Raw genomic sequence first — 18,250 nt, 5'->3', positions numbered from 1 at the left:
ATTCATGTCTGCTGAGCGCTCACCATGAGCGAGGCGATGAGCCGGCCTGTGCCTTCCCCAGCAGCCAGGTGTCTTGGCCCTTCCATGTCCTGTGTTGGCCTTGCAGAGAGCATGCCCTGAATAACTACTCAAGTATCCGCTTGAGAGAATGAATAAATGAATAAGCAAATGAAGAAGCGAGTGATGAAGGAACAAATGGGCAGATGGTGAGTCCATGCTGCTTTGCTAGCCCCGAGGATAAGAGTATGTGTCCTGGGTGTGCAGGACTCTCCCATGGATCACGGAACACCCTTCTAATGCAAGCCAGTCCCCTCATGACATACTTGCTCTGTCTGGAAACAAACTACCCCTCACTTAATGCAACACAGTAACCCTTTCCCACCATGACCAAAGGGTCTTCAACATACTAGACCCTTCCTGGTAGCTCCTTTAATTTCAGTGGAAGTTCACCAAGCGCCCGCTATTTGCAGCCTGGGCTGGGGACACAGGTGCATGTTGGCTCCTGTTCCCAAGAGATGGCAGAGAGGGAGAGGCCTGAGCCCATTGGCGGGAAGAATGTCATTTCTGCCATGAAGGCCTCCAAGTTTCATGAGGATGGTGAGGCCCCAAGGGAAGGCCCTCCTGCTGTGTCCACACCCTCTCCCTTGAGCCCTCCACGCCCCTCATGTGACAGACCTGTGAGGAGACAGTACACTCCCGTTTGGCAAGAGACTTGAGCCTCACAGACCCCTTGGAACCTCCTAAGCCTGGACTAAGGGTCTCACAGAGCATTTCTCCGCCCAGGGAGCTGTGTAAGAGCACTGTGGGCATGAGAAGGAGCGTGCCACCTAGAAGGGGACCTGGCACCACCCTCTGCGGACCCCGCCAAAACCTGAAGGGGTTTGACAAAACCTGTGCCACATGACACAGGTCTGAAGCCACCCAGCCCTGTCCCGAGATCCGTGGCACGGACCACCCTGAGGACCACGGAACACGGGGGCCACTCACCACGCGGCCGGGTCGTACTCAGCCCAGACCCGGATGAACTCGTCCAGGTGGTGAGGCCCTAGGATGGAAGAGTCCCGTGTAAGGTACTCAAAATTGTCCATGATCACGGCCACAAAGGGGCTCAACATCTGCAGGACAGGAAGGAGAAGGGGTGACGTAGAGAGACCTCAGCCCGCCCTCTACCCTAGCCCTTACCCTCCAGCCAAAGTCTGTGCGAAACCATCATGGCAGCGGAGGCCACTCTGACTCAGCCAGAGCCCGTCCAGCCCTGCTCCCCCCAGCCTCTGGGCCTCCCCTGCACCACCACCACCACCACCAGCCCCCGCAGCAGCCAGCCTCCTACCCCGGGGTTCTGGTCCCGCAAACTAACCCAGGTCCCTCCCACTCCCTGCTTCTGCTGCCCTACCCTAATTCATGTTGGCACCCCTCCCGCCCCACCTCCCATCACCACCCTCTTCCCCACCTAGCCAGCCTTCAAGGAAAACAGTGACTTTGGAGTTAGTAGTTTGGACTCCAGAGGCCAAAAGCTCACCTTCTTTTTTGTTTAATTGAGTTGAAATTCACATAACATACATTTAATCATTTTGAAGAGTACAACTCGGTGGCTTTAGTGTATTCACAATATTATGCAACCACCTCTCTAGTTTCAAAAATTCTTTTTTTTTTATTTTTTTTTAAAGATTTTATTTTATTTGACAGAGAGATAGAGAGCACAAGTAAGCAGAGAGGCAGGCAGAGAGGGAGAAGCAGGCTCTCCGCCGAGCAGGGAGCCTGACACGGGGCTTGATCCCAGGACCCCAGGATCATGACCTGAGCCGAAGGCAGCCGCTTAACCGACTGAGCCACCCAGGCGCCCCCCAAATTTTTTTTTTTTAAGATTTTATTTATTTATTTGACAGAGAGAGACACAGCGAGAGAGGGAACACAAGCAGGGGGAGTGGGAGAGGGAGTTGCAGGCTTCCCACGGAGCAGGGAGCCCGATGTGGGACTCGATCCCAGGACCTGGGATCGTGACCTGAGCCGAAGGCAGACGCTTGACGACTGAGCCACTCAGGCAGTAGAGGGAGCCACCCACCTCGTTCTTCTCCAGGCTGCATTCAGACATCACCTGCTCCTCGAAGGTGATGATGATCAAGGCCACAAAGATGTTGACGAAGAAGAAGGGGAAGACCATGAAGTAGACCACATAGAAGATGGACAGCTCCATGCGGTACCCAGGGCCTGGGCCCTGCTCCTCATAGGTGGCGGCCACAGAGTGTTTCAGGACCCTGCACCAAGGGCAAACACCAAGTGTCAGGGGGACCCCTGAGGAAAGGGCCATGGGAAAGTCAAGACCTGTATCACAGGTGAGGCTTGCATATCTGAGCCCAGAGATGGCAAGAGGAAGGGGATGCTCAACACTGCGGGCCCCAGGCCGCTCCCCAGGACCGCAGTCTCCTGAGGTAGACTACCCTCCCTATAGGGCTTGTTCTCAGGGCTGTTGGAGGGCCATCAACGGGAGGTCTCCAGGGACCGGAGGTCCTAACCCCAGGACAGGTGGAGGCCCAGGAGTTCTGCCCTGCCTGCTTACTCCTGGCTCACACCTGCTCAGGCCCAGCTCACCAGTTCATACCCAGCTTCACCTGCCTTTAGAAAGCCCTGGGCTCCTGGCACAGCATTGAGCCTACCTTCTGAGCGGTGGTCCTCCCAGCCCCAAAGGAAGTCCCCAGTCATCCAGTGTGGCACTGAATACATACATCCCTCTGTCTACCCTTAACTGAGGCCAGAAGGGTAGCACAGGGAGACACCAAATAGACCCATCCTCCCTCTGGCCTTCAGCCACTCAAAAACGATTTTCAGGAGATCACTATGCTGTGTACTTTGTCTTAATCTCATCCTCTTTCCAGGTTGCCCGCCAGAAGGCAGAGCCATGTCTTACCTGGTAGGTGCAAGAGACTATGGTGTATTTGCTGGAAGACTAGAACACAAACAGAGGCAGAGTTTGGGACTCCCTGCCCAAGCTGCCCCTCTGCTATAGCATGATCTGCTACAATGAGCCAGTGAGCACTCACATGGGCCACCCTTCTCCTGTGGACACTGTGAACAGTGTCAGCAGAACCCAGAGCACCCGTACCCGAACCCTAACCCATACCTTAACCCGTACCCTAACCCATACCCTAACCCATACCCTTACCCCTAACCCCTAAACCCAAACCCTACACCCTAACCCTAGGCCCTAACACTAACCCTGGCCCTACCCTAGGCCCTAACCCTAACCTTAACCCTAGGCCCTACACCCTAACCCCTATGCCCTAACTGCTACGCGCTAACCCGTAGGCCCTAACCCCTACACCCTAATCCCTACACTCTAACCCCTAGGCCCTAACCCCAACCCTAGGTTGGCTCCTGAGTGCTTTGTTCCCTCGGGCTCGCTCCAGAGCAATACCAGAGGACTCACCTTCCACCCAGAAAGAAAGCCCGCCGTTTGGAACTCCGGAAAGGATTCACAGCAGGAGAACGCGGCATGCCCATCCCAGCGAACTCACACTTTCAGCGGTTCCCTGGCCAAAAAGAAGAGCAAGACACTCACGCTGACCCACGCCCTTAACCCCCACCGCCGGGAACCTCGACGCAGCGCTGGCACATCAGGCCTCCCGTGTCCCTATGTCCTAACACTCAGTCTAGGTTGGCTTCTGAGGGGTCAGTCCCCAGAACCTGGCTACAAAGCCCCAAAGATTCGGGACACCCGAGCAGTATCGGGGACTCAGGCTGCCACCCAGAAAGTAAACGCACCATTTGCTCTCCTGAAAGCAATCAGAGCAGGAGGACTCTGAATGCCCATCCCAAGGAATGCACAAATTTTGCGCCCTCTAGCGGCAAACCCTGAGCCTCACAATCAACCTCACCCAGGCCCTCCAGACAAACCCCGGGGGAAGCAGGCCACAGTGCTGGTACGTCGGGCCTGCCGTGCCCCTAGGCCCTAACCCTATCCCTCGCTGGCTTCTGAGGGCTCTGGCCCCAGAGGCCTGGCTCTAAAGCCACAGGGGTTGGGGGCACCTGAGCAATACCAGAGGATGCAGCCTGTCCCACAGGAGGAAGCCGCACCGCTGGGAACTCGGGGCAAAGCTTTCCGAGTAGGAGCACTCTGCGTGCCCATCCCGGCGAAATGCCACTTTCAATGGCCCCCTGCCCGCAAACCCTGAGCCTCACTCTCACCCTGACCCATGCCCCCCACTCAGATCCCCCGTCCCCCAAAGCTTGCCCCAGCGGGGGCAGATGAGGGCTGAAACGACCCTAGACCGTTAGCCTATCCCTAGGTTGGCTTCTCAGCTTCTGTCCCCAGAAGCCTGGCTCCAAAGCCCCAGGGATGGCAATAACTGAGCAACACCAGAGGACTCAGCTTCCCAAAAAGAATTCAAAAACACTACTTGCAACTCCGGAGAGCGTTCAGAATACAACTCTGAATGCCCATCCCAGCCAATTCACAAATCTGGCGCCCTCTGGCAGCCGACCCTGAGCCTGACACTCAACCTAACCCACGGCCTCAACTCAGACCCCGGGAAGGTCATCACAGCGCCAGCACATCAGGCCTGTCATGCCCCTAAGCCTAACCCTAGGTTGGCTTCTGAGTGCTCTGTCCCCAGAGCCTGTATCCAAAGCCCCAAGGATTCAGAACACCTGAGCCATTTCAATGGAGTCAGGCTGCCACCCAGAAGAAAAATGCGCCATTTGGAACTATGGAAAGGATTCAGAGCAGGAGACCTCAGCATGCTCAACCCAGTCATAACCCACATCTATTGGCCCCCTGGCAGCAGACCCTGACCCTGCCACTCACCCTGAACAATGCCATCAACACAGACCTCTGGGAAGCTCTCCCCAGTGTGGACACGTACAGTTCGCCCTGACCCTAGGCCTTATAAACACAGGTTGGTTTCCTAGGGTTGTGTCTCCAGAGACCTGGCTCCTAAGCACTATAGATGGGGACATCTGAGCAATACAAGAGGACACAGCCGGCCACCCTGGAGGAAACCACGCCAATTGGAACCCCAGAAAGCATTCACAGCAGGAGATGTTTGCATGCCAATTCCAGCGAACCTCAACATTCAGAGGACACCCGGCCACCAACCCTGAGCTTGACACTCACCCTGATTCATGCCTTCAACTCAGACCCCAGCTCGCCACAGTGCTGGCACATCGACTGCCATGCCCCTACAGCCTAACCCTAATCCTAGGTAGGCTTCTGAGGTTTCTTTCCCCAGAGACCTGGCTCCAAAGCCTCAGGGATTCGGGACAGCAGTGCAATACGAGAGGACTCAACCTGCCACCCAGATGGATAACACACTATTTGGAACTCAAGAAAGCATTCAGAGTAGGAAAACTCTGCATGCCCATCCCAGCGTACCCCTACTTTCAGTGGCTGCAAACCCTGACCTTAATCTCACTGTGACCCACGTGGTCAACTCATGCCCCTGGGAAGCATTCCACGGCACAAGCCGATTGGACCTGCCACACCCATAGGCCCTAACCCTTACTCAGGGTTTGCTTCTGTGGGCTCTGTCTCCAGAGGCCTGGCAATAAAGCCCCAGGGATTGATGACACATGGGAAATACCAAAGAACTCAGCCTGCCACCCAGAAGGAAACTGTGCCATTTGGAAACCTGGAAAGCATTCAGAGCAGGAGAACCCTACTTGCCCATCCCAGCGAAACCCCACGTTCAGGGGTCCCCTGGCGGCATACCCTGAGCCTGACACTCACTCTGACCCATCCCCCAACTGAGAGCCCTGGGAAGCATGACACAGTGTTGGCAGATGTGGCTGAAATAACCCTACGCCATTATCCTAACCCTAGGTTGGCTTCTGAGGGATCCGTCCCCAGAGGCCTGGCTCCAAAGTCCCAGGAAATGGGACACCTGAGCAATACCAGGGGACTCAGGCTGTCACCCAGAAGGAAACCGCACCATTTGGACTGCGGGAAGCGTTCAGAGCAGGAGTGCACTGCACGCACATTAAAGCACACCTGCACTTTCATTGGCCCCCTTGCCGCAAACCATGAGCTTCACACTCACACCGACACACGGCCTCAACTCAGACCCCCGGGAAGCTAGCCATAGTGCCCGTAGATTCAGCCTGCCAAGCCCCTAAGGCCCTACCATAACCTAGGTTTGCTTCTCAGGAGTCGGTTCTCAGAGGCCTGTTTCCAAAGCCCCAGGAATTGGGACCACCTGAGAAGGACCAGAAGACTCAGCCTACACCCAGAAGGAAACCTCACCGTTTGGACTCCAGAAAGCATTCAGGGCAAGAGAAACCTGCAATTCCACCCCATCCATCTCCCACATTCAGGGGTCGGGCCTAAAATCCTGGGCATGGCACTCACCCTGACCCATGCCCACAATTCGGCTCCCTGAGAAGCTCACCACACTGTTGGTAGATCGGGCCTGCCACGCACATAAGCCCTAACCTTAACCCTATTTTGGCTTGTGAAGGGTCTGTCCCCAGAGGCCTTCCTCTAAACTCCAGGGATTGGGGACAACTGAGCAATACCAGAGGACTCCGACTGACACACAGAAGGAAACCTCGCCATTGGGAACTCCGGAGGCCCATCCTAGCAAACCCCCACTTTCAGCGGCCCCCTGGCCAAAATCCCTGGCATGACATTCATCCTGATCCACACCCTCAAATCCATCCCCTGGAAAGCCTGCCACAGTGCTAGCAGATCGGGCCTGTCATGCCCGTAGTCCCGAGCCCTAACCCTGGCTTGGGTTCTGATGGGTTTTTCCCCAGAGTCCCGGCTACAAAGCTCCGGGCACTGGGGACACCTCAATAATAGGAGAGAACTCAGGCTGCCACCGAGAAGGATCCTGCGTCATTTGGAACTACGGAAAGGTGTCTGTCCTGGAGAAATCTGCACGCCTATCCCGGCGAACCCCCACATTCCGCTGTACCTCAACAGGAACACTTGACAGTTCAATATGCATTTATGATAAAAACTCTAAACCATCTGGGTATAGAGGGAACACACCTCAAAATAACAAAGTCCATATATGAAAAACTCACAGCTGACATCATACCCAAGGGTGAAAAGCTGAAAACATTTCCACTAAGATCAAAAACAAGACAAAGAGGGCGCCCGTGTGGCTCAGATGGTTAACCGTCTGCCTTTGGCTTGGGTCACAATCCCAGGGTCCTGGGATCGAGTCCTGCATCGGGCTTCCTGCTAGACGGGGAGCCTGCTTCTCTCTCTGCCTCTGCCTCTCTCTCTCTGACTCTCATGAATAAATATAAAACATATTATATAAAAGACAAAAAAACAAGACAAAGATGCCCACTCTCATCACTTTCATTCAACACAGTATTGAAAGACCTAGCCAAAGCATTCAGACAAAAAGAAAAGAAAGAAAGAAAGAAAAGACGAAATCCAAATAGGAAAACTGTCACTGTTTGCAAAGGACATACTATATATAGAATTCCATAGAGATTCCAACAAAACTGTTAGAATCAACAAAATCAGTAAAGCTGCAGGATACAAAGGCAATATACAGAGACCTGTTGCATTTCTTTTTTTAAAGACTTTATTTGACAGAGAGAGACAGGACAAGCAGGGTGAGCAGCAGAGGGAGAGGGAGATGCAGACTCCCCACTGAGCAGGAAGTCCACTGAGGGTCTCGATGACAGCACCCCGGGATGGTGACCTGAGCCAAAGACAGATGCTTAACCGACCGAGCCACACAGGTGTCCCAACTTGTTGCATTTCTGTGTACTGATGACAAACCTTCACAGAGAGAAAATAAGAAAGCAATGCCATTTACAATTGCATCAAGAAAAAAAAAAACCTAGGAGAAAAGTAACCAAGAATGAGAAAGACCTGGTACACTGAACACATGTTGCAAAAGGAAGGAAAAACACATGCATGTTGAGGGGGCGTGTATGGGTCAAAGAAACAGAGGACGACACAAATAAACGGAAGCATTCGTCCTGCTCATTAACCGGAAGAGTTAATCATGTTCACATGTCCACAGCAACCAAAGCAATCTACAGATGTGATGAAATCCCGATCTGAATTCCAGTGCCATTATTCAAAGAAATAGAAGACAGTCCTAAAATTCATATGGAATCACAGAAGACACCAAATACCCAGAGCAACCTGGAGAAAGAAGAGAGCAGGAGTCACCACACGCCCGGATTTCAAGCTAGATTACAAAGCTGTGCTCATCAAAACTGTATGGTGCTGACATAGAAACAGACACACAGGTCAATGGAACCGAATAGAAAGCTCAGGAAATGATAATCACAGCACTTTGGGCAAAGTGTACTCATTAGAGTCAGTACATTAAAGGTATATTTAGACTTAGCTCTGATATAATTATTATTAACTCTGAACGAGAATTAATATTTATCTCCTGTTTCAACAGCTGATTCCAATAAATGCATTTCTTTAAACTTGTTTTATATAAACACATATTATTAAATAAGAGTGATTTAGAATCCACGTTTTTAAGAAATATTAAAATCACTTTAATAAACCTATCAGGGAAAAGAAACAGAGATATCAATCATCACAACTGACAGCATCACAAAAGACAATCAGACACAATCTCTGATCTGATGGAAGAATATAACATTTTGAGTAGTTCTGCCCAAATGTTAAACCTGTTGAAAGCTATAAATCCGGCAAGTCATTTACAAAAACACACGAGAGAAATGTCCTAACAAATAGTATGAACATGTAATCAATAAAGTCCACACTGCATATATTCCAACAGGAAAAAATACTTTCCCAAAAAATAAACTGTAAAACAAAAAAATGAAGGAGGAGGAGAAGGAAGAGGAAGAGGAGGAGAAGAAGAAGAAGAAGAAACCTGAGAAACTAACCCACACATGTATGGCCTTAACTTACGACACAGGAGCAGAAAATATACAACGGGGAAAGGACTGCCTCTTCAGTGAACGGTCCCGGAAAACCGCACACTACATGCAGAAGAATGGAGCTGGATCGCTTTCTGACAGCACACACAAAAATTTTAAATGGATGAATGACTTGAATATAAGACCGGAATCCATAAACCTCCGAGAACAAAACACAGGTAGTGAGTTTCTCGACATTGGTTTTGGCAAAGAGTCTTTTAGATCGGACACCAAAGGCAAAGGCAACAAATGCAAAAATAAACAAGGGGAACGACATCAAACTGAAATTTCTACATGGCAAAAGAAACCATCAAAACTTAAAAGGCAACCTACCCAATGAGAAAAAAAAATCTGCAAATCATATGTATGAGAAGAGGCTAATATCCAAAATATACAAAACACTCATACAAATCAAAACAGACAAAAAAACCTGTATAAAAAATGGGGAGAATATGTGAATACTTTCCAAAGATGGCACCCAGGTGGTCAAAAGACACAGAAAAAGTTGTTCAACATCACTAATCGTCGTCAGGGAAACCTAAGTCAAACCCATAATCCGCTATCTCCTCACACCTGTCGGGATGGCATTTGTCCCAGAGACAGACACCAGGTGTGGTCAAGGGTGTGTAGACAAGGGGACCCTGTGCACTGTTGGTGGGAATGTACATTGGTACAGCACCTGTGACAAAGAGTATGGAGGTTCCTGGAAAAATGAATACAACTACCACATGACCCAGTGATTGCTCTGGGTGGATTTATTTGGAGAACACAAAAACACTACCTCAAAAAGATAGATGCACTCCCCATGTTCACTGCAGCATTCTTCACAGTAGCCAGACATGGAAACAGAGACCTTGGGAGCATTATGCTAAGTAACTCAGACACAGAAAGACAAATACCAGATGTTCATGGACGTTCCACATGGAAAAAAAAATACTGAATGCACAGATACTGAGAACAGATTGCTGGTTGCCAGATCCAGGGATGGGGGAGGAATGGGGGAAGGTGGTCAAAGGCACAATGTTTGGGCGCCTGGGTGGCTCAGTTGGTTAAGCGACTGCCTTTGGCTCAGGAGTCCCGGGATCGAGACCCACATCAGGCTCCCGGCTCAGCAGAGAGTCTGCTTCTCCCTCTGACCCTCTTCCCTCCCGTACTATCTCTCATTCTCTCTCTCTAATAAATAAATAAAATCTTAAAAAAAAAGGCAAAATGTTTGAGTGATAAAATGCATAAGTCATGGAACGTTCTGTGCAGCATGGAGACTAAAGCTAACCCTGCAGGATGGCGTACAGGTTCCCCCGCTATTTGAAAGTAGTTTCCTTCCTTCCTAGGAAGGAAACCTCTCACAGCAAGAATGGTGTAGACCAAAGGAGGAATTACCATTCATTTCTACAGAAAAAAATAGCGTGCTCAGGCTCCAAAAACGACTTCTCTTTGGCTTTTCCTAGGCCTCGGGACACGACTTCCTAACAGATGCCCAAAATAAATGGAGATGAAGCACAGCAGATGCTCACAGACACAATTCAAAGTGCTGGGGGCTGGACGTGGAGAGCGGTTCCCAGGAAAGACCTGGTTGAGGTGCACGCTGCCCCTGCAGTGGCTCCCCGCAAAACAGATGATGAACGCAATGCTCACTTTTCGACTTTTTTCATAAGAGCAAAATCCTCTTCAGGATTCCTCCTGTTATTGAAGCTGGGTAATGAAACAGATCTTTAAAAAAAAAAAAAAAAAAAGCCATGTGTACCGTGAACTTTTAAAAAGTGGGGGATATTGTACTTGAAAGTCGCTGAGGGAGTAGATGTTAACTGTTCTCCTGGACACGCACATCAGCAGATCCACCGTGAAAGGCACCTTCCTGAGCATGCGGAACACAGACGACCTCCTACCCCCAGAAACCTCCTCCTTCTCCTCGCTCAGGACAACCAGCCACAGCTGGGAGTTACCCCAATTCCTCTTTCTCCCATTCCCAGTATCTAACCCATCAGCAAATCCGGTGAGCTCCTTCTTAAACGTACCCAGAATAGGACTGACCACTCCTTCCAAGGCCACCTATCTGGTCCACACTAGAGGCCATCTCTTGCCTGAGTTCCTGGAAAAGCTTCATCATGGACCTCCCCTGCCCATCCTCAATCCTCTGTCATCTATTCTCAACACTGTAGCCAGGATGGCCCAGTGAAACAGGGTCCCATGGGGTCACAGCACTGCAATGGCTTTCTGTCTCCCTCTGTCACCTCCCTGAGGTGATGTCCTAAGCTGTCTCCCGTGGCCACAGGGCCTTCTTGCTACTTCTGGACATACCTGGTACGCTCCTGCCCCGGGACTTATACACATGCTTTCCTTCCGTTTAGAATGCTCTTGATGTGATATCCCTCACCTTCTTTAGATCTTGACTCAAGGATCACCTTCCCAGTGAAGTCCCACCTGGCTCTATGTGAATAGCAAGCACCACCCTTACCTCCCCTGCAGCACCCCAGCCCCGTCTCCTGCTCCGTATTTCCGTAGCAGTTATCACAGTCACCAGTCCATCTCGGCAGGGCAGAAACGAAGGCCTACACTGACGCTTTCACCACTGACTCCCTCCGATTTCCTGGTCCAAAGCCCCGGGGGAAAAGGTGCCCCAGGGCTCTGGCACAGCCAGGATGCCAAGGACCAGGGGTCCATCGACTGCACCCTGAACACTATCAGGAAAATGAGCCACACGAGGAATCCACCTGCCCATGAGACCTGAAGCCAGACACCTTCCTCAATTACAGGTGAGCACTCACACTTCCTCTCCTTGCCTGAGGTGCTCATCTGAGAAAGCTGAACAGAGACCCATCCCAGGATCCAACTCTCCCTCTGGCCAAGGTCCTGGGAAACAGACATCTCTCCTCCCTGCACCAACCACCTGGGATTGACGTCCGGAATACTCCGGCGGTCAGGCAGAGTGGTGCACCTGTCCCTCTTTCCTGCGATATCATCACAAACCAGGCTGTGCTGCACATTTTCCAGGAAGGAGCCTGCAGCGGCATCAACAGGCCGACCAGGCTCGGCCTCAGTCTCGCACATCAGGCCCCATGCAGAAGTAGAACTGCACGGATACTGGTGTCCTGTGTGGCCTCGGAACCTAACGGTAGGAGCTGAGATTTCAGTTCCAGATGAAAAGCGACCTCTTGCACACAGCACAGGAATGTGGAGAGGATTTCTCAGGGGTGGGGCTCTGGAAGAACTGCTTCTGCTGACTGAATTCACACACACCAGGCAGAGGACATCTGCTGTGCCTCCTCTGAGGAAGCAGGGGCACAATGGGCAAGAATCGATAATGCTGCCTGTGGGCTGCTTCCCACCAACCACTCTGCTGAGCCGAGGGCTCAGGCACTAAACAGGAAGCAACTCTCTCATCACATCTGCAGCAGGAGGGCTGGCCAGGGAGTACAGCCCAGTCCCTGTCCCTGTAGCAAGCTGGCCTGCCCATCATGAGCAATGGTCCACCACCACGGCATCACAACCTCCCAGCTATCTGATCCGACTACCCTGCCAGGCTCAGACCTGCTCACACAGTGAGTCATAAGACCCAGCGACGTCTTTCCACTGCAACTCAATGCTTCTCACAGAGAAGCAAACTCCAGCCTCACAAATGTGCTCACCATTAGCTCTGGAATTCCCTGGGTGGCGTCTACACTGGCCCACACAGGTGTCCCATCCAGACCACTCCACAAGTACCCTAGGGTTTCAAGCCACTTTCAAACTGCCCTTAGAAAGGCAGGAACTAGCTCGATTAGGCACACCAGCCAAGTGACTCGATGTGCTGGAAACTCGGACAACATCCTCGCTGAACACCAAGGCTTCCAAGTCCGAGCTTCAAACCTTCGCTCACTGGGCATTGAGCACCATGTCGGCATCAACACTGGTCTTGCAATTCACTTGTCTCCCATTCCTTAAAATCAGAAACCAAGCTCCAGTCACCACTCTATTTTCCCTCCAGAAAAAATAAGGCAAATGACAGAATAAAACACTATGTGTGCACAGCACACTTCTAATCGAAATATAATTCCTTGGTCTTTCTCATACGGGCAGCCCTACATTACCCATACTAATGAGAGAGGCCACGAGTTCAATCATTATATATATATATTTGATCTTGTGTTTTTCTTTACGATATTTGTATCTCAAAGTCAATGTCTATATTGTTTTCTCAAAATAATAATAATAATAATAATAATAATGACATGGTCACATAAGGGTCTGGATCTCCATAGCCACACAACATGGCTTGGTCCAGATAAGGATGAAGACACTACCTCAGCCCACGAAGTGAAGCCCTTTCCCTCAGGGATCCCGACATGCCTCACAGTATGATGAGTTCCTTTGCTACGTGGAGTTGTCCGAGTACAAAGGATGCAGGCACCCTCCAGGATTCCTTCCATTTTCTTCACAAATCCCCCAGCTCAAGTCACAAGTGACTCACCGGGTCAAGCTTCCAGAGCCCAGGATGGGCCACCAGGTAAGCAGCCCCCTCAGGGAAGGCTAACAGGGGGCTCGATTTCCGTTGGGAGCACGATGCACCACTCCACGAGCTCCTGAAAAACCTACACTCCTTCTCCATGTGCCCCTCTCACAAAGGGCAGGGCACCTTGTTACAGCTCTGAGGCTGTGTTTTACTTTAAAACATGATTTCTAGTATCGGAATGTGGTTCATGGAAGAGGAAAACATGAACACCCACCAAGCATTCTCATAATATTTCGGAAGATTATTTTCCCACTGTTTAATTAAATCGAGATATAAAAACACACAGATAGCCCCTTCCACTAGCAGGTATGATTCACTTTGGTGATGGAAAGAAGAGCAGGAAATAAAAGAGTAACAGATGTTCCGATGACCCGTCATTTCCATAATCAAAATTTTGAAACTTCACACACACTCAAAGAAAGAAGCTCAAACAAACGTCTTGGCCTGGCACCTCTGAGACGTCTGAACTGGAGTGACAGGGACAGACGATGATGTCGTGTATGTTGGGTGAGGCTGGTGGCACAGAAGAAGGTGCTCGGCCAGCTCTCCACCTGGGCCTCACCTGTCCTCGGCCAGGAACCTCCTCACGGCCCTCCACCTGTCACCACTCTCACTTGGGAGACCCAAAGCCACCCCTGGAGCCCGCCCTGCCGACACCCTTCTGCTCGATGCACTCAGCTCTCCTCTGAGACCCCTGTCAGCTTTACCCAGACCTGGAACTCCCCCATCCGCTGCACAGCTCCAGGACTCCCCTCTTCTTCCAAAATGACACTGGCCCAAGGCTTTCATGAGAAAGGTGGAAGGCTACCCAATGAATGGTTCACTACTTTCCCCTTCTGTCGTATTTCTCTCCAATTACCTTCCTACCTGGGCAAACTGTAAGGAACGTATCAATGGAACATGGACATGCTATGAGACCTGCTTCTTTCATTGCAGCCTTCTGAGGACTCCTTGTACAATAAAACACCGTATCCTATGACGGGAGGGGTTAAAACCTTTATTCACAGAATAACACAGCCCAAATCACCTCATTTTTAATTGCTCTTCATCAGGCAGAACAGTTTCTGTGGAAAAAGCCTTTCCATAGATATTAGATGCCAGCAATTTCATAAGGAGTCAATGGAAGCTCTGTAGGATAACCTGACTCACCTAGGGTCAGGCAAGCAGTTCCAGAACTCAACCCAGTGCTCCTGACGCCAAGCCCCTTGATGCCACCAGCATCCAGAATTCTCAAAGACTCTCCTTCTGACTCCACCACCAAAGAAGCTACAGAGAAAATCAGCATGTCAAAATATCTAGATGACACATATAGAAAAACTAGAAAGTCAAGCTCAACTTTTTTTTTTTTAAAGATTTTATTTATTTATTTGACAGAGAGAGACACAGCGAGAGAGGGAACACAAGCGGGGGGAGTGGGAGAGGGAGAAGCAGGCTTCCCACGGAGCAGGGAGCCCGATGCGGGGCTCGATCCCAGGACCCCGGGATCATGACCTGAGCCGAAGGCAGACGCTTAATGACCGAGCCACCCAGGCGCCCCTCAAGCTCAACTTTTAAACAGTAAAAGGCTGCTTTGAATAATTTTGATTTTTCCCTCGACCCTAATTGTAACTCTTCTGATGAAAAGACTAATCAATTATGAAACATCACCTTTGACAAATGACAAGACATCATCCGAGTCTGTATCCTACGACAAAAAGCCAACTAACTCTAGATGCTGGCCACTCAACCATATCCTAGGCCCAAATGAATAAACGCTGTTAGATGAAGGAACAAATGATATGTTAAAAACACACAAAGAGTAAATTTCACCTTCCCTTTCTAATAAAGGTTACTTCTAGGAAACAGATAATCAGAATCTATTTTGTAAGCAGTAAGTGAATAGAGAAAATGGGATCCCCTGCACCTGCAATCTTCTACCTGCAGGGAAATTAACTAACTCCTGCACCAAATGGAGAATGCTGACAGCTACTGAAGTTTTACTTCATGGCTCAACTAGAGAAAAGAGGAAAGCCCAGGAGGTTTGGGGTTCACGAGAGGTTTTACCTCCTGTCCTGACATGATGATGACACTGTGCCAAATGGACCTGCTGCTTTCTCTGAACGCTGACATCCTGTGACAAGCTGCATCACTGACTCACATGCTGATGTTCAGAACTTCAGGTCTCCTGGAGCCAGAGCAGAGAAGTGCTGTCGGGTGGGGATGAGAAGGCACCTCCGACCTATGGCCTGCAAACCTGCTCCGGTTTCTGGGAGAAGGGGAAACACATGCTTGTTTTTTAAGTAGTCATTATCTTCATTCTAGTGTAGACCAATGACTTTGACATTTTTGGAAAAGCGAAATTACTCTTCCAAATGAACACCTCAACTCATCTGTTCCTCATGCAACTTGAGTGGAGTCTGGTTTACTCCAGCCTCCAGGCCGCCACCTGGAGGATCCTCCTGCACCACCCAGTCAGCCCATTACCACCATCCCCAGGGGACACGGGGCACAATGCTGAAGTTGGGGGATGACTCTGGGGCTTGTTGCCACCGCACCTGTGCCTGGGGGAGCAGGAACACGGAGGGCCCTCCCAGACGATCATAAGGGGCCATTACCACCATCCCCCTGAGGACATGGGGCACAATGCTGAAGTTGGGGGACGGCTCTGGGGCTTGTTACCACCACACCTGTGCCTGGGGGAACAGGGGACACCCTGCTGAACTCGGGGTGCTGCTCAAGGTCCATTACCTGCACTGTGCCAGGGGACAGGGGGCACCCCACTGAAGTTGGGGACTGTGTGCGGTCCTTACGTGCACTCTTCCAGGGGAACGAGGCAAACCCTGAAATGTCCGCAACCCATCCCACAAAAACTCGGGTGAGCGGGGCCCTGGAGTTCACGGGGCTGGGGGATACCGCCAGTTGAAGGGCTTTCAAGGGAAAAAGAAAACTCATCTGAGTTCGCGGGATTAGCTCGCTCCCCGCCGCCTTCGAGAACCCCCAACTCCCATCCAGGGCGCACCCTGCCCCCGGGACCCCCACCCCAGCCCACAGCGCGCTCTCACCCAGCCGGGAACGCCACAGGTGAACTCTCTGGGAGCGGGCCCAGCTGCCAGACCTCTGCAACCCCCGGGCAGCTCCGGGTCCTCCCGCAGAGGTAGCTCCACCCCCACGCGGTGACTGGTCGGGGAGGGTGGTGCCCCGAGCCCATTGGATGCCGCGCCTGCCTCTACCGGCCAACCCGCCCTCACGCCCGCGGCTCCCCGCGACCGCAGGTGGTCCAGGAGGCCCCTCCTCAAGCCAGCACCTGGCTTGGCGGCGCAGGCATGGGCGGGGGTTATGGGCGGGGTCCGCCCCAGGCACACACCCGGCCCATTCCGCGGACGCCTCGGGCTTCAGACCACCCCCAGAGCCCTGCCCCTTCCCTTCCTGCACCAACCCTGCCTGCAGAGCTGTTCCTGGCCCCCCGCAAGGTCAGTCACACTCGGACCTTCCGAGGCTTTGGGCTTTAGGAAATGCAATGGTTTCACGCATTTCCAAGGCAGTTTTAAACCCAAAAAGTAATTCTCTAGGCGGGAAGAGCTTCACTGTCTGGTCTCACCCATGGAGTGGATAGTGCTTCTTGGACCTTCAAAGCATCCTTGTAGGATGAGCCCGTTTATGCTGGAATATATATACATATGCTTGGTTCTGCAGGGAAGCTCCAGGATGAAGAACAGCCGCCCTTCTGTGCTGTTGGAGTCGTGAACCAGGAACATTTATTTTTCACTTAAAATGAAAACGTATTGTTATTGTCGACACTAAATGAGCAAACCCTTTTAAACAGCTGAGAGAGAAAGGAAGAGAGTTTTATTCAAACCCACCGCAGGACAGCTGCCTGGGAGACACAATCTCCAGAAAGAAGGGAGTGCTCCGGGGAAGGAACATCTGGGGCAGGTTTATATATTTGTTCTGTGTTGTTTTACATACAGAGTTACACATCGTCATGAGGGAGAACGTTCCAGAAACTTATAGACTTCTTCCTATGCTTTCCGTTTGTGCAAGTCGGTATGACTTTAATCTTATGGGAGCCAGAGAGGTTCTTCCGTTTTTCTTATCTTTATGTTTGCAATGGCATTTTTGGGTTATCTTTTTCTTCTCAAACCAGATGTACAATATGTGCTTGGGACAGAAATAGGACCCACGCTCTGAGGTTTTGCCCATTCGGAACTTGGTAAAATGTTAAAGGATAGCTTCTCTGGGAGCCCAGGATCCGGGCCCATGGATGGTAAAAGATTAAAATTTCCATTATCATTAGAATTACTACTCAAGGGAGGAACTTGAGACAAAAGGACCTTTAACGATAGTACCAAGAAATCAAAATGATGCCTACAGAAGTTTACCTGTTCCATGGTCCACACGGGTAACAGAGGGGTTCAGAGACGCTGGGCTCCTCCCCTTCTCCTGCCCAAATCTCTGAAGCACACAGATAACTTAAAGTCAGAATTTTAGAACTACTAGACATCTTAGAGATGTCTGGCACCATTCCCTTAGACTACAGAATAAAACAGAGTAGCTCATTTTCACAGCACTAATGGAAACATGAAGTGCTCCTAAAGCTTGGATACACTGTCTCAGTTCTTTCCTTGCTGATTTTGACTAATGTAAGTCTTAGTCATACCATATAAACGCTACGATGGTTGGGAAGGAAATAATCGTAGCTAAGAGACTATTTCAGCTGTGTTTATAAGCACGGTCTCACTTTGTAGAAGAGGCTGAGCTGAGTGTTTTTAAATACTATTTCAGACCTCTCTTACGGTACACTCTGATCATACCAGAGCCTGAATCAACTAAAAAAAGATAGTTCTTTCAGTAACTGTAATATTAGAAAAATATTATAATGTCTCTATTCCTAGAGATCGTGGAGTATCTCACTCA

The 18,250-nt window shown here is 50.6% G+C and overlaps 1 protein-coding gene across 1 annotated transcript in view; it reads right to left on the bottom strand.

Moving 5' to 3' along the window:
• The window catches only part of LOC113936886 (voltage-dependent N-type calcium channel subunit alpha-1B-like), a 39,364-nt gene extending 21,543 nt beyond the window's left edge, over positions 1-17,821 (bottom strand). The window contains 6 exon segments of the mRNA XM_035723273.1: positions 988-1,115; positions 2,063-2,255; positions 3,425-3,527; positions 15,401-15,602; positions 16,399-17,101; positions 17,716-17,821. Coding sequence (XP_035579166.1) covers positions 988-1,115; positions 2,063-2,255; positions 3,425-3,498 — 395 coding nt within the window. The 5' untranslated portion in view covers positions 3,499-3,527; positions 15,401-15,602; positions 16,399-17,101; positions 17,716-17,821.
• Between the last annotated feature and the right edge of the window lie 429 nt (positions 17,822-18,250).

The sequence above is a fragment of the Zalophus californianus genome, chromosome 12, assembly GCF_009762305.2.
Source record: "Zalophus californianus isolate mZalCal1 chromosome 12, mZalCal1.pri.v2, whole genome shotgun sequence".
NCBI classification, from domain to species: Eukaryota; Metazoa; Chordata; class Mammalia; order Carnivora; family Otariidae; genus Zalophus; species Zalophus californianus.
Note: the sequence above shows the minus strand (reverse complement) of the source record. Positions and strands in the feature narration are given on the sequence as shown.